Genomic DNA, 17488 nt, shown 5'->3' with positions numbered 1-17488 from the left:
ATTGAGATATGGCAGATTATGTTAGATATGAACAAGTGTGAGCACTTTGGGAGGTCAAATGTAAGAAGAAAATATTCAGTAAATGACAGTCCACTTTGGAGCATTTATGTACTAAGGGATCTGGGGATGTACTGTAAGTCCAAAGTTCTCTGTAAGAGCCAACACAATTGATAGGGTGGTAAAGAAGATGTATGCCAAGCTTACTGATCAGAGCACTGAATGTAAAAGCTCACGTTACAATGCAGCTGTACAAATCTTTGGTTAGGCCACATTCAGATTACTGTGTGCAATACAGGAAGGATGTGGAGGCTTCAGAGGTTCACCATACATTGTCACTGTATGTCATGTTGGCACTTGCGGGCGGAGCACCAAGACAAATTCCTTGTATGTGAATACTTGGCCAATAAACTTATTCATTCATTCATTCAAGAGGTTCCTGAATTAAAAGAATATTAGCTGTAAGGAAAGATTGCACAAACTTGGATTGTTTTCCCTGGCGTGTCAAAGGCTGAGGGGCAACCTGAGAGATGGAAGTATATATGTAAAATTATGAACAGCATAGAAAGGGGAAATAGGATATTTTTTCCTAGGATGGAAATGTCAAATTCTAGAATGCATTGCTTTAAAGCGAGAGAGGCAAAGTTTAAAAGAGATTTAGGAGACAAGTGTCTTACATAGAGTGATAAATGCCTGGAACCCACTTCCAGACAAAGTAGTCAATATGATAGCAGATATGATGGCAACATTTAAGAGGTATTTAGACAGGTACATGAATAGGAAGGGATTGGATAGATAGAGATGAGATGTGAGTTTCACATCATGATTGTCACAGACATCATGGGCTGAAGGACCTGCTCCTGTGCTGTATTGTTGAATGTTCTACATTCTTTAGTGGAAATAGAAATTGACAATGATGCATCGAGGAACTCAGTGAACAGGACCAATTGTATAACATTTTTGCCAATGAAATTGAAGGATTAAGAAAGAAACGGGAATAACTGAAGAGGATGGATTACAGTGGTACATTAGAACTAAATCAGGCACAGATAAAGAGAAAAAATATTGGAGAAAGAAAAAGAGCCAAGGAAAATATAAGATTAAAAGATAAAAGATTAATCTCTAGAATTTTTTTAACACATGCAAAATAATGATCGTTTAGGTTAAGCCCTTCGAAAGCTGGAGTGATCAGTTGGCATTTCATTATCATATCATTACGAGGGTACTTTCATGATCCATTAAACACCCTAATTTTCAGTGATGATGAGGCATTTCAACAGGCACATGAACAGGCAGGGAATGAAGGGATACAGACTGTGCATGCAGTTGAGTTTAACGTATATAAATGCTATATACATATATATAAACTATAAAATGTTTTCTATTGTGCATCTGTAGCAGTTGAGTGAGGGTTGTTGGGGACATGCCGAATTCCCTTAGCCTTCTAAGGAAATAGTGTTGGTGTTCTTGCTTGGCCATAGCCTAGATATAGTCAGTCCAGGACAAATTGCTAGTGATATTTATTCCTAAAAACTTGAAGCTTTGGATGTTCCATCAATGTATACTGGGGTATGTGAAAATGAAAATCATTTTTTACACAGAGAGGAGAAAATCATTTTTTACACAGAGAGTGGTGAATCTGTGGAATTCTCTGCCACAGAAGGTAGTTGAGGTCAGTTCATTGGCTATATTTAAGAGGGAGTTAGATGTGGCCCTTGTGGCTAAAGGGATCAGGGGGTATGGAGAGAAGGCAGGGATGGGATACTGAGTTGGATGATCAGCCATGATCATATCGAATGGCGGTGCAGGCTCGAAGGGCCGAATGGCCTACTCCTGCAACTATTTTCAATGTTTCTATGTGTGCTGCTTTGCTTTCTGAAGTCAATCACAATCTCCTTTGTCTTGCTGTCATTGAGTGAGAGGTTGTTGTCTTGGCAGCAGGCTATGAGATTCTCCATCTCCTCCCTGTACTCAGACTCATCATTATCCGATACCCGGCCCACTACGGTGGTGTCATCTGTGAACGTATAAATTGAGTTGGGTTTGTATTGAAGATTATCACCTTGTCGTGGTGGAGAAGCTTGTGTGCACCTCAGATCCTGAGAGCGATGCCATCTGGAGCTATGCTCCTGGTAGGGCCACTCATGGCGGTAAGGTGGAGGGGGAGGTCTCTGACAAAGAGCAATCCAACCAAAACCTGGATCAGGCGGAGGATGATGGCTGACCTTTGTGGAGCATCACGACGGCTGGGAAGGCGAATGAAGGCTGCAGCAGAAAAAGGTCTCCGGTCGTCTTGGACTCCATGCCACCGGATCCTGACCCAGATCTGTCAAGGACTGTGGGGTGGCTGTCTGTGCACCAGTATCCCCACGTAAAACAAAGTCACGCACAAGCGTCCTCCATATAGGGAATAGCACCCTGTGCACACCCATGGACAGCCATGACCGAATGGGGCCTAAGAAAGTATTCGGCTGGAGTCATTAATGCATAAGGAAGATAATAGGGGGCTGAGAATACATTGTTGCGGGGCACCAGTGTTGAAGATTATCGTAAAGGATGATTCGTCACCTATCCTCATTGATTGTGGTCTGTTGGTCAGGAAGTCAAGGATCCAGTTGCAGAGGGAAATGCTGACTTCCAATTTCTACAAGTTTGGTGATGAGCTTAATTGGGAAAATGAGCAACATAAACTCATCAGTCTGAAGAAGGGTCTCGACCCGAAACGTCACCCATTCTTTCTCTCCAGAGATGCTGCCTGTCCTGCTGAGTTGCTCCAGCTTTTTGTGTCTATCTTCGGTTTAAACCAGCATCTGCAGTTCCTTCTAACACTAGATATTTTTCTGATGTTTTTAATCTTGTTTGGCGAGTTATACATTAATACACTGTTATATTTCTAGTAAGATGTGACAATGTAACTTTGTTCTATTAACGAGCATAGGGAAATCACGGCATTCTATACATGCACTATATGCATATCGTAGAGGTCATTGATTGATAATTTTTTGATATTTACTGTTACATATGCTACATATTCATTGTAGCAGTCCCAACCTCCAGCACTACTTTGTATCAGGCACACTCACCACACACACACACACTGTGATTAGGTATGTAAGCACTTTCAGTATTACTACGCCACACAGATAAAGGAGCTGAATAAAGGAGTAAATTAAGGCAACTGAAACAACCTGAATTGTGTCGTTATTATCAGGATATCAAACACGAAGACACAACATGGTGGCAGCGGTGACTTTCGAGTAAAAAACCGCGCTATTGTGAATCGCTATTGTGAATTAGGAACAGCGGCTGCAGAGAAATTGATTTTTTTTTGTGCACCCGCCTAACAACACAAGATGGCGGCCTCCACAGCAGCAATGAGCCTCCACCCTACGATGAACTGGGACGCCGATGATGTGGTGGAGGCGTTCAAGAAATTCAAACAAAAGAGCCAGCTGGCATTCAAAAGCTTCCTGAAAGGAACTGCAGATGAAGAGAAGGTCAGTTATATTTTACTATGGCTCGGGGAGAAGGGTCTAGACATTTTTAACAGTTGGAGCTTAACAGAGCCCGACTGCAATAATCCGGGAATAGTCCTTGAAAGGTTTGCGAACCATATGGAGCCCAAATCAAACCACAGAATCCATCGGTATGAGTTCCAAGGGCTAAGACAAGACCCACAAGAAACAACCGACACTTTCCTGTCGAGACTAAGGAACGTGGCCAAGAAATGCAGATTTGGTGATGAAGATGACAGAATTGTCGACCAGCTAATATGGGGGTGCGCCCACCAAGAGGTCCAAAAGTCCCTAATAGGGAAAGACACCCTCAACCTAAAAGACGCCGTAGATGCTGCCAGAGCTTTCGAAGCCACAAGGAAACAAATGTCCTCCCTCTGCCTTCAAGTTGGCTCATCTCAGAGCAGCACCAGAGTGAATATAGACGCTCTCTCAAAACGTGACCCTGGCTCCACCTTAAAGGCTCCAAAGCAGACATTTTCTAGGCATGCAAACAAACAAGCAAGCCAAAGAAGCTGCTGGAACTGCGGTACAGAGCATGCATTTGATGATCGCAGGGAGTGCCCAGCATACGGGACTACCTGCAACTCCTGTGGGAGGCCTAACCACTGGAAGAAAAGGTGTAGGTCAACAAAATCATACAGCACCAAGCCAAAGCAGCAATGGTCAAAAAACGATAGAAATACGAGAAGGAAACAAATACACGCACACGTCCAACAGGAAGAGGAGATAACCTCAGATACCTCTGAGGAAGAATTCCTTTCCGTTGGGACCATTGACGTCCACGAAATGGGAAACAACAAACCACATAGCAACAGAGATGAAGCATATACTATAATACAACTACAGAAAAAAGTGGGAAAGAAAAGAACAATGATTAATCTAAGGCTCAAAATTGATACTGGAGCCCAGAGCAATATCTTACCAGTCAATCTTTACGGAAAGATATTCCCTGAACACATGACAAAAGATGGCAGCGTCAGGAAAGGAATCCTTGTAAGTAGCGATGTAGTCCTAGCTGCATACGGAGGTTCCATAATCCCACAGCTAGGCAAAACAATCATAGCAGGAACATACAAAGGGAAAGAAGTGAAATGCCCCTTCTACATCACTAAATCGAAAGGACCTGCTATTCTCGGCCTGGACACGTGCCAAAGACTGAAGATTGTGTCAATCAACCATGGAATCAAGACAAACTCCTGCAGAATTGACAGAAACATACCCATCAAAAACCGGCCGCCCATCAGGAACAAAGAAGAATTGATGGACATGTACCCAGAGTGTTTTGACGATACCGTTGGTTGTTTTGAGGAATACGAATACCATATCACAGTAGACCCCAGTGTGAAACCAGTGATCCACCCACCCCGCCGTGTTCCCCTTGAACTGAAAGAGAGGCTAAGGGAACAACTAAACGAAATGGAAGAAAAGGGCATCATCACAGCAATAACTAAACCAACTGATTGGGTAAATTCAATTGTTATCAAAGAAAAGCCAAACGGAAAACTAAGGATATGCCTTGATCCCAGGGATCTGAACAATGCATTGAAGCGCGACCATTATCCAACTCCAACCCTTGAAGAGATCACACCAGCACTGGCCGGTTCCAAGGTGTTCAGCAAGCTGGATGCTAGCAATGGATATTGGAACATCAAAATAGACCGGAAGTCATCAATGCTCACCACTTTCAACACGCCATTTGGCAGATTCAGATTCAACAGGCTCCCATTCGGGCTGAAGGTGAGTCAAGATGTCTTCCAGCGGAAAATAGATGAAACATACAAAGGCTGTAAAGGGGCAATCGGGATAGCAGATGATATCCAAGTATACGGCAGAGATGAAAACACGCATGATTACAACCTCCATGAGGCTATGGAAAAAACTCGAAGAGCCGGCATAAAGCTCAATGCAGACAAATGCATAATCAAAGAAAGGGAGTGCAAATTCTTTGGACTGATTTACTCTGCAGAAGGAGTGAAACCGGACCCTACAAAAGTGGATGCTATCAACCACATGGAGGAACCCAAAGACAAGAAACAGCTAAGAAGTTTCCTAGGGCTCATACAATACATGGGAGTCTTCATACCTAAGCTTGCTAATCACACAGCAAATCTCCGTGAATTGATGAAAGACAACGCTGAATTTGATTGGTGTGCTTCACATAGCCAAGATTTTGGGAAATTAAAACAACTCATCAGCAAAGAAACGATCCTGCAGTACTATGACAGACAGAAACCTGTAACACTCCAAGTTGATGCCTCCATGAGAGGAGTTGGAGCAGTACTGATACAAAATGGCCGACCTATTGCGTATGCATCCAAAGCACTCACTCCTACAGAATCAAGGTACGCAAACATAGAGAGAGAACTCTTAGCAGTAGTCTATGGCTGCGAGAAATTTCACACTTACCTATATGGAAGGTATTTCGACATCGAAACAGACCACCGCCCTCTAGAACAAATCGGAAAAAAAAACCTCACCAAAGCACCAGCCAGACTACAGAGACTATTACTGAGGCTACAGAGCTACGACTACAACATCAGATACAAGCCAGGAAAAGACCTGCTGCTAGCTGACGCCCTATCCAGACTATCAACACATGACAAACAAGAGATGGAAGGGCTGAGCATAAAGATCCACCACATTGTGAGTGTGACAAGCGTGAAGCTGGAACAGATCAAAGAGGAAACAGCCAGAGATGAAGAACTCCAGCTCCTCACCCAAATGGTAATACAGGGGTGGCCAGAAAAGAGACAACAAGTTCAGCCTATCCTCCGCGAATACTGGACCATCCGTGATGATATTTCGGTAGAGAATGGAGTCCTGATGGCCGGATCACGAATCATCATACCCAAGTCCATGAAAAAAGAAATCCTCGAAAAGATCCACCAGGGACACTTAGGAATGGAAAAGTGCAGACTCCGTGCTAAATCCGCTGTGTACTGGATAGGCATGTACAAGGACATAGAAAAGCTGGTATCTACATGCCACATATGCCAAAAATACAGGAATTCACAACAGAAGGAGGAAATGACACCCAGTGATATCCCAAGCCGGCCATGGCAAACCATTGGAGCAGACCTGTTCACAGAGAACCAGCAATGGTATTTGATTATGGCCTGCTACTACTCCAAATTCCCATTTGTGAGAAACATAAAGGACTTGAAAGCTAAAACAATTGTGTCAATTGTTAGAGGGTTGTTTGCAGAGCAAGGAATACCTGAGCAGATCGTATGTGACAATGGAACCCAATTCACATCTCGGGAATTCAGAGAGCTGGCCACCGAATACGGGTTCAAAATCACAACATCTTCACCACATTACCCAAAGGGCCATGGGTTTATTGAAAGGCAAGTACAGACAGCCAAGAAAACACTAATAAAATGCCGAGAGGCAAAGGAGGATCCAAACCTGGCACTTTTATCCTTACGGGCAACTCCACTAAAGGCTGACATGAAGTCTCCTGCAGAAATGCTAAATGGCAGGAAATACAAAACCACCCTGCCAAGCAAAATCCAACCCCCTATCGACCAAGAAGAAACAAGGGCAAAATTGGCAGCTGCCCAGGAGGAGGGGCTGAAACAATACAACAAAAATGCACAGTACTTGCCTGAACTATTTCAAGGCCAAAACGTACATGCTCAGGATCCAACAACAAAGAAATGGACCCCAGCACAAATCACCAGCAGGGCTGGAACCCCAAAATCATATATCATAGAGACAGAACCGGGCAGGCAGTTGAGACGAAACAGAATTCACATCCGCCCGACACCTGAAATGTCAACACCTGCAACTTCAAAGACAACACCAGCAACTCCTAGGACACCACCCACAGCAGCAGCAACACCTGCCATTGATGACAACACATTCTCACAAACTGCTACCAGTGAGTCATATAGTCAACCAGCACCAACCAATGGCCAGGAAACAACTCCACAAGTTACCAATACATCGAGTGCAACACTGCAGGCAACAACCAGATCTACTAGATCCAGGAGCAACATCTTACCCCCAGCGCGTTATCGCTAGCACTGGAAGGGACAAGTCACGCCAAGACATGACTCTTGACTGGCTACGCACTACCTGAAAGTAAACAAGCTGCCATTATATATTTTGTTGTGTAGTATAGTAGAAAGCAGAATGCCATGAATGTGGGCAGAATAATCCCACGGTATCTGCTACAGGATTGCCACCCTCGCTCTGGCAATCCTCTAGTGTCACTAATTTTTGTTCCTTTCTTTTGAGAAGGGGGGATGTTACATATGCTACATATTCATTGTAGCAGTCCCAACCTCCTGCACTACTTTGTATCAGGCACACTCACCACACACACACACACTGTGATTAGGTATGTAAGCACTTTCAGTATTACTACGCCACACAGATAAAGGAGCTGAATAAAGGAGTAAATTAAGGCAACTGAAACAACCTGAATTGTGTCGTTATTATCAGGATATCAAACACGAAGACACAACATTTACTCTATGATTTGTCAATCAAAGCAGAACCTCCCTGTAATAGACTAAATTAAGTTTATGCCACCAATGGCAGTTCATTTGGTGTTTTTGTCAAATCAGTACCTTGAAGCTGTAATTGTGATGACCTATTGTCTATTAGGAACGGGGTACTGAATGTGGATGATCAGCCATGATCACAGTGAATGGTGGTGCTGGCTCAAAGGGCCGAATGGCCTACTCCTGCACCTATTGTCTATCTATTGACATTTTATGTTCAACAACTTCAATTATGGTATTCTTGACAGTCAATAGCCTTGCAATTCATTGTATGTCAAAGTCACGATTATTAAAATAACATTTTCATCAAAATTAGATTTAACCAGCTTGAGTTCATTTTCTTTAATGAAGATCTTAAACCATTCTGTTCAGGATAGGGAGATATTTAATTAAAGCTTGGATGAGAAATTTAAAAAAAAACATTTTTAATTGCCCTCATTGATAAATACAGAACAGATATTTCAGTAAATATTAGTATACATAAAAATGAAATTGACTTCCAAACTTTTAAAGTTCATTTTCTCCTTTACAGCTTGGAACAGATACATGGTATTATGCCAAACGGTGTTTCTTGTCTTTACTGGAAAATATGGCAAAACACATGATTATGCTAAGAGACACCGTTATACAGGAATGCATTCAGTTCCTTGAGCACTGTGAAAGTAAGTACAGTACTTAAAACATTTGCAAAAGCTGAAATGCCATTAACTCAAAAATGAAAAAAATTATCACCTTTTAAAAAAAGTTATCTTTTTTTTAAATGCTCTGAAATAAGTTGTTAGCACTATTGAGATCTAAAATATCTGTGAACAAAGCTTAAGCAAGACATTTTCTCCTAAGCAAGGATATATTTTGGAATGGAATTGAATACTTTATTGGAATTCTTTATTGTCACATGTGACTAGGCAGTGAAATTCTTTGCTTGCTTATCCAATGTATACAAATAGCAGCCACCTAGGGCGCTTACAAAGTTACAAAGCACACCAGCTCCTCCTTTTCTTCTCCTCTTCCCCCCACCCAACAGCAGTTCCCCCACGTCGGGTCCCCATTGTCCTTTGTTCTCCCACCCTCCCCAATTGTCCATTGTTCTTCCACCTCCTTCAGGGTGGTCCCCCGTGCCAGGTCCTCCAGTGTTCTCCCCTCCTCCCCCCTCACGGTGGTCCCCCAAAGCTTCACCACTGCTGAAGTCCCATCGTCGCGAGGCTTCACTGCTACCGCCGCCGAGGTCTCACCACTATCGACGCCCCCACTTCACACCTCTGTGGTGCCGACCCGGGCCCCAGCTGTCGGTCGCTCAGATTATATTTTTATATTCTAACTAGCCCAAGTGCAGACCCGTTGGTTCTGCTCCCTCAACGCAGCCGTTCCCTACCCGTAGCCCTCACGGGAGACGTGGTCCTCCAACTCAAGCCGTTCCCGAACATAAGATTCCAGCACTCAGCAGTGCGGCTGTTTTTAAATGGTGTCTTTGAGGCGAGAGGCGGGCGCCAGCAGCCGTTATGGTCGCTGGCCAGCAGGAGGCGACAAAATGAGTGAGTGGGAGAAGGATTTTATTAAAAATGTGTACATAAACACGACGAAATTTCATGAGTGGATACTTGGAATGAAAAGTGAAATCTCTACCGAAATGGGAAAAATGTCGGTGTTTCTGGGTCTGGTGTTGGCGTAGCAACGAATCAAAGGCTGGCACCCACAAGTCAGGCAGAAACACACACAGTTTTAATATTATATAGATAGATCTTTTAATATCTGCCTGAATAACAAATTATCATTGTACCTTGTTCAGTTGATAAGATAATTGAATTTTGCCTTAATGCCTGTTTCATCATTCCATGACAGCATTGTTGATCTGTGACTGAATTCCTTTGACCTGTCTTCTCCCCATATTCCATAATACCTGTAGCTAACAAAATTCTATCCAACGCAGTTGTCTCTTGTTGCCTTCAGTGGAATTCTGAGCACGTTGAACTGATGGCAAACGGCTGTCCTGCATAGCAGCCAAACAGTGTGTTGGGAAGAGAGCAAAGATGGACAATGGCTCAGAGGCAATAGTTCTCTCACTACCACTTCCCTGATAATTCCCTGTAGCTTGAAACGTTTTAACCTACGTATCTTAATGCTTTTTATTTATTTCATTATGCTGCTGCATTTTGATACAAAACGTTCAGCGAAACCTTGCATATTGAATGGTATAACCTTAATAGAAATGCAATTTAAAAAATACCTATGAATGGCTGTGCAGAAATCTATGAAGGTGACGGAATGGTCTATTAAAAGTTAATAAATCAAGGGACCTCAGATTTTATAAATAGAGGCATTGAGTACAAAAGCTAGAAAATTATATTAACCAATATGGAAGGCTAGTTTGTCCTTGCTTCCACGAACTGAAGGGATGAGAAAGCAGAGATCACAGATGTAACATTGCTGGCAAATGAACTGCAGAGGTACAAGGCAATATCTACTTACATTGACTGGATGGTAGATAATGATTCATAAAGTTACTTTGAGAGTGGACAAAATGTAGAGATACAAGACAATGGCGTGTCATGTTGGCGCAGTTGCTGCATTACAGTGCCAGAGACCCTGGTTCGATCCTGACCACGGGTGTTATTTGTACAGAGTTTGTACGTTCTCCCCGTGAACTGTGTGGGTTTTCTCTGGGAGCCCCGGTTACTTCCCACATTCCAAAAGCATACAGGTTTGCAGATTAAATAGCTTTGGTAAAAAATTGTCCCTAGTGTGTGTGTGTGTGTGTAGGATAGTGTTAGTGTACGGGGATTACTGGTCGGAGCAGACTCAGTGGGCCAAAGGACCTGTTTACGCGCTGTATCTCTAAACTAAACAATGGACTTACTGGATTTGTCTTTGAAAGAGCAGGGGCATTCATTTGCTGAGTGGCCACCAAGGTGCAAAAATTAGATTGTACAATTGTTTCTTTGTATTAAGCCCATTTGGTTCCTCCATTTTATATATAGTTTTCATGAGATAGCTTTATTTTGCATCTTCCTATAAAACCTGTGCAAAGTGCTAATTCAATTCTGAAGCATAACCTTAGCTTCCATTATGGTTCCATTTGAGTGATCTAATTTCTTCATTAGCTCAGACATTCTCTCAATATGTTCCTGAAGATTTGTAGATAATTCTTGCTTATTTTTTTCAATTAACCTTTGCAATTAAATGCTCTCTTTATATTCTGTCTTTTATGAGATGATACTTGTTGCATTTCCACTTTTCCTTGGATTTATTATAATTGCATGCTGCTTCCTGCCTCGTTTTATTGATCATAGCAGCTTAACCACACGTGGTGCTTTCGCTTTTCAGGAGTTTTTTTCGTGTTTTTACATGGAACAAGTCTTCATTTGAATTGTTTATTTGTAGGTTTACATATGAATACTTTAGCTGAGTTTACTTTAGAGAAGTGACGATACTCCAACATTAATTGACTGAATCACTTTGAGATATCTGAAGCTTGTGAATAGCATCATGTTTTCTTTTAATATACTCTTTTTAATCTGACCCATTTAGTTTATGGCAAGAGTGTCCTAGCAGTGATTGAACAACCCTTAGAAGAACAAAGACTGCATACAGGAAAGAACACAGTTACATACCAGGCACGGCTGTTGAAATCACTCATTTATGAGATCATCGGGTGGAATAGCTAACGAGTACTTATCTTGTAAAAGAGTACACATGCTTGGCTGATCTATTAAAGTTACATTATTTTACAATTTAGCCCTGGTTCATGTTTAATGTTTTTTCATTGAAATATTTATTTTTTGGCATTTTAGTCTCAGCCAATGTTAATATAAGTTATATTTTGTAAAGGCACCAAATTTCACAAATGTATCCTCTACCTATCTAGATATATACAACTTCTATTCCCTGGATAAAGCAGACACTACTGCAAATCTTATTTGTGGCATTTTTGTTCGACAAATGTAGGCACATTTCACTGAAATCTGTCTGTCTCTAATAACCAGATCTGAGAAAGAAGTCCAAACCAGTATCTTCTAAACTTTCACTGATCTGTGTATTTCTAGAACAAATGTAAGATATTTGTCTCTGATGTAATCTCTTGTTAAAACTTGTTTCTAAAATCATATGATGACCAAAGCTTTGCATTCCGATTTAGATGTTACTGAATAAAGAAGATAATGAAATCTATAGATGATGTTGTATTGTTTAATCTACGAGTTACATTAACATTCCACAGTATGGTTCAAGACAGCAATATTTATGTGCACAAATTAAAGAATGCACTTCCAATTTCTCATTTTCTAAGACCAAGACAAAGTCCTCTGACTGGTAAGAATGTGTCATTTCCATAAAATTCTCCAAGAAAATATAAAGAAGAAAGTGATTAAAATAAACAACGGGGGGAGATAAAATCCCTAAACTATGGAATAACAAATGCATTATGATGAGAAATAACTTTATCTGACATTGAAAAGGAAAAAAACTGTAAATTCAGGAAATCTAATATAAGATTTCCCTGTAACACATCCCTGTAACTTACCCTCTCTTCCCATCAACTCCCCTCTGATTCTCCTACCACCCAACTATGATATTTAGTTAATTGACCTACAAAACCTGTCTTTGGAGAGGAGGAAGAAACCAGAGCACCCAGAAGAAACCCACATGGTCTCAATTTGGACCACGCCTCTTGAAAACAACAAATTCTACTGCTGGTAGACACAAGATGCTGGAGTAACTCAGCGGGACAGGCAGCATCTCTTCTAAGGATCTCAACTGAAACGTCACCCATTCCTTCTGTCCATTGATGCTGCCTGTCCTGCTGAGTTACTCCAGCATTTTGTGTCTACCTTCGATTTAAACCAGCATCTGCAGTTCTTTCCTACAAATTCTACTGCTGCCTGAACATAATTATTCTGAACATCTTACACTTTATCACTTTTCCACCGTCGCCTTGAGCTAATCGTACAAATTTTCATCAAAAAACAACTTAAGTCATGGGAACTAGGATGAGGCACAAAACTAATTGTAGAATACATAAATGGCTATTACTAATTCAGCATGATCACATGGAAAAGCTGTGGCTTGGTGTTAAATATTCTATGGTTCTCTGACATTCTGGCTTATGCCATAAAAGCGAAGGAAAACGCCCAGAGCTCCTGCAGCGATACCAGTCAGATGACTTGTACAATTATCTGGGGGGAAAAAACATTTTGATCATCAGATCTCTTCAGGTAAAAGTCAATGATTTTATAATCCACACTATGCACTGCTGATCTCTAAATTGTCAATGTAACAATTAAAGTGGAACAGTGATGGGGTGAAATATCAACATATTTATCCTTTGCATGAAATAAGGACAGCCATAATAGTTTAAATTGTTGATTAAGTATCTACATTTTAGAAACATAGAAAATAGGTGCAGGAGGAGGCCATTTGGCCCTTCGTGCCGGCACAGCCATTCATTGAGATCATGGCTGATTGTCCCCAATCAATAACCCGTGCTTGCCTTCTCCCCATATCCCTTGGTTCCATTAGCCCCTAGAGCTCTATCTAACTCTCTTAAATCCATCCAGTGATTTGGCCTCCACTGCCCTCTGTGGCAGGGAATTCCATAAATTCATGACTCTCTGGGTGAAAAAGTTTTTTCTCACCTCAGTCTTAAATGGCCTCCCCTTTATTCTAAGACTGTGTCCCCTGGTTCTGGACTTGCCCAACATTGGGAACATTTTTCCTGCATCTAGCTTGTCCAGTCCTTTTATAATTGTATATGTTTCTATAAGATCCCTATACCAGAGCCCTATACAACTGCAGAAGAACCTCTCTACTCCTATACTGAAATCCTCTTGTTATGTAGGCCAACACTCCATTAGCTTTCTTCACTGCCTGCTGTACCTGCACGCCAACTTTCAGTGACCGGTGGACAAGGACACCCTCCCCTTTACCTAACCCCATTGAGATAATAATCTGCCCCCTTGTTTTTTCCGCCAAAGTGGATAACCTCACATTTATCTATATTATGCTGCATCTGCCACGTATCTGCCCACTCACTCAACCTGTCCAGGTCACCCTGCAACCTCCTAACATCCTCTTCACAGTTCACACTGCCACCCAGCTTTGTGTCATCCGCAAACTTGCTGGTGTTGCTCCTAATTGCCTCTTCCAAATCATTAATATATATGGTAAACAGTTGCGGCCCCAACACCGAGCCTTGCGGCACTCCATTTGCCACTGCCTGCCATTCTGAAATGGACCCGTTCACTCCTAGTCTTTGCTTCCTGTCTGCCAACCAATTTTCTATCTACGTCAACACCCTACCCCCAATACCACGTGCTCTAATTTTAGTCACCAGATACCATGTGCTCTAATTTTAGTCATCAGACTGTCTCATCTTTGGAATGATACATTATCTTTGCACTACAAATAGAATTTAGGAAACATATTATATCCAGCCCTATAAACCAGCTAAATAAAGCTCAAATGAAAATTTGTTACCATATAACAAAAGTACTATTATGGCAGTTATGTTTTCAGAATAGCCACAAACTGATCACTAGTGATTGTAAAATGAACTTTAATTTAGTAAGCCCTGCATTCTGTGTGCTTATTGTCTCAAGGGAAACAAGGTTGGACAGGCTAGATGCAGGAAGATTGCTCCCGATGTTGGGGAAGTCCAGGACAAGGGGTCACAGCTTAAGGATAAGGGGGAAATCCTTTAAAACCGAGATGAGAAGAACTTTTTTCACACAGAGAGTGGTGAATCTCTGGAACTCTCTGCCACAGAGGGTAGTCGAGGCCAGTTCATTGGCTATATTTAAGAGGGAGTTAGATGTGGCCCTTGTGGCTAAGGGGATCAGAGGGTATGGAGAGAAGGCAGGTACGGGATACTGAGTTGGATGATCAGCCATGATCATATTGAATGGCGGTGCAGGCTCGAAGGGCCGAATGGCCTACTCCTGCACCTAATTTCTATGTTTCTAAGGTGGGAGTGAATGTTCGCTAGAGGAACTAGCATAGAACATAAAAGTATATAATTGGTATATAAATCTGCATTTCAAGTAGAGTCTATGCCATTCATGCAGTTTAGTGAGTGTTTTAAAACGGCTGGCTTGAAGTCATAGCAGTCAAATTGATGACTGGATAAATTTAAAACACTGTTTCACCACTTTCCTGGTTCTGATCAAAGTTTAGTTTTGTTTAAAGATACAGCGCGGAAACAAGTCCGTCAGCCCACCGAATCTGCGCCGACCAGCAATCCCCGCACATTAACTCTACCCTACACACACTAGGGACAATATTACATTTATACCAAGCCAATTAACCTACAAACCTGTACATCTTTGGAGTGTGGGAGGAAACCGAAGATCTCGGAGAAAACCCACGCAGGTCACGGGAAGAACGTACAAACTCCATATAGGCAGCACCCGTAGTCGGGATCGAACCCGGGTCTCTGGCTCTGCATTCGCTGTAAGGCAGCAACTCTACTGCTGCACCACCCTTTTTTAGAGATACAGCGTCGAAACAGGCCTTTTGGCCCACCAAGCCCGCGCCGACCAGCGATCATCCCGTACACTAACACTCTCCTCCACACTAGGGATAATTTACAGAAGCCAATTAACCTACAAACCTGTTCAAGCCAGTTTGAGTATTACCAGGTATCATCCATACATCCCACATATATTTAATGGACCTTTTTTTGGCATCGTACTTAAAGATAAAATGGGTGTATTTCATGGAACATTGAAGTGCACAACAACAATGCTGGGGTGGATCATAATCATCTTGCCCTTATTATGTATTGCCCAGCATGGTTACATTAAAATGATAACACATCTCCAAAAATCCCCGAGACATACCAACATGATTACAACTGTTTGTTGCAGTTTGTGGAGCAGCTGCAATGTATTTCCTTCCATTGAGGCTTTCAAACATCAAAAGATGAACATAGACTCCACTGAGATGTCATCAAAATTTAACATGTTATTCATTTCTGGTGCCAGTGAATTATTTGGTACGGATATCAATAAAAGAAAATGTAATAAATATTTAAAATTAAAATATTTTACCACTCATTAGTCTATCTCTTCTCTTCACTCTCTTGTGTTTTGTGAATGCATTTCGTTCCTTCTCTGTTGGCTGCACAGACCTGCCTAAATCTGTATGAAATACAAGACATGAAATGTGGAGGAACATTTGCAATATTCAACTGAGCACAATCGTGACACTATGTTTAAAATCATATTGCATATTTTAATTTTAAAGTTTATGTATTTCAATAGATTGATATAGCTGAACTTTAAGGAAAATCTGAGTGGAAAAAAGCTGCCTTTTAAATATGAAATAATTATGAAATGTAAACATATTTTAAAAAAACAGTGACGTGCTTCTGCAAAAGAAACCATTGAGTAGGGTTTCAACACTGTGATGTTGCTTTGGTGATGTTAAGTATTGGATGGTATAAGGAGGGGGAGTCAGACTCCAAGCCAGTCCAAGAATTTCTCCACGTCTGCCCAATTCTGGAAAATTATAACAAAGGATGCAAAAGCAGGATCAGGCTTATTCCAAGAGTTTGTGTAGGAAGGAACTGCAGATGCTGGTATACACCGAAGAAACACAAAATGCTGGAGTAACTCAGCAGGTCAGGCAGCATCTCCGGAGAAAAGGAATAGGTTGGTCAATGTCACTGGACTTCAAAAGTAAGTGGTAAAACTCTCTTATTGGAGATGGTCATTGCCTTGCATTTTAGTCATAGATACTTGCCACTCATCAGCCCTTAATCCTTAATATTGTCTAAGTCTTGTTGCAAGCAGGACCAGGATGTCGATGCCATACCTGGACAAATGCAGCCTTGATGTTAAGGACAATCACTCTCACCTCACCTCTGGAATTTAGCCGAGTAGCTTGTTTCCCCATCAGGACCTTTTCAAAATAACTCATCGCGCATGTGAACAGCAGCTTTAATGTTAAACAATGTATATTAATCAATGAACTTACCAATCCTCAGATAGCAACCAGTGGGGTTCTGCCATGATAGAATAGCTTCAAGCCACTGGGTCTTGAAGAAATCGGAATATCCAATCATCCCACAAAGCATTACTGTATAAATTATACATATAGTGAGAAACTTTGATCAGAAGAACTAAAGTCCAACATTAATACAGGTACCACATTCAGCCCAACCATAAATAACACATTTGTTAACCACCTTGCAGTCTTGGTTGTCTCTGGATACAGCATAAGAAGAATTAACTATTATTTCAAAGATAGACACAAAAAGCTGGAGTAACTAAGCAGGACAGGCAGCATCTCTGGAGAGAAGGAAAGGGTGACGTTTCGGGTCGAGACCCTTCTTCAGACTGGAGATTATTACAACTTTTGTTTTAAAAATTGGCAACACCACTTAACTGGCTGTACTCTTCGAATGATTAAAAATGTGTATGAAATTTGTGAATTTATTTGTGAAATGAAAATTGTCAAATTGCTGAGCAG

The 17488-nt window shown here is 41.5% G+C and overlaps 2 protein-coding genes across 3 annotated transcripts in view; one reads left to right on the top strand and one right to left on the bottom strand.

Annotated features, from left to right (window-relative positions):
* Positions 1-12190, top strand: part of LOC116985866 (tetratricopeptide repeat protein 30A-like) — a 59187-nt gene extending 46997 nt beyond the window's left edge. The window contains 2 exon segments of the mRNA XM_033040955.1: positions 8559-8688; positions 11552-12190. Of these exon segments, the coding sequence (XP_032896846.1) occupies positions 8559-8688; positions 11552-11688 (267 nt within the window). The 3' untranslated portion in view covers positions 11689-12190.
* Positions 12191-12192: 2 nt separating this feature from the next.
* The window catches only part of LOC116985867 (UPF0764 protein C16orf89 homolog), a 29320-nt gene continuing 24024 nt past the window's right edge, over positions 12193-17488 (bottom strand). Inside the window, exons 6-9 of one of the 2 annotated variants that reach the window (XR_004415362.1) lie at positions 16994-17095; positions 16066-16155; positions 13006-13194; positions 12193-12975 (exon numbers count right to left, since the gene is read on the bottom strand). Coding sequence is in view for 1 of the 2 variants with exons in the window: in XM_033040956.1 (XP_032896847.1) it covers positions 13100-13194; positions 16066-16155; positions 16994-17095 (287 nt within the window). In the remaining variant the exon portion in view is untranslated. Of the gene's footprint in view, positions 13195-16065; positions 16156-16993; positions 17096-17488 lie in introns of both variants that reach the window. The other variant, XM_033040956.1, reaches the window with a different exon arrangement.

This window comes from Amblyraja radiata, chromosome 22 (genome assembly GCF_010909765.2).
Source record: "Amblyraja radiata isolate CabotCenter1 chromosome 22, sAmbRad1.1.pri, whole genome shotgun sequence".
NCBI lineage: Eukaryota > Metazoa > Chordata > Chondrichthyes > Rajiformes > Rajidae > Amblyraja > Amblyraja radiata.
This window is presented reverse-complemented; position numbering and strand designations above follow the sequence as displayed.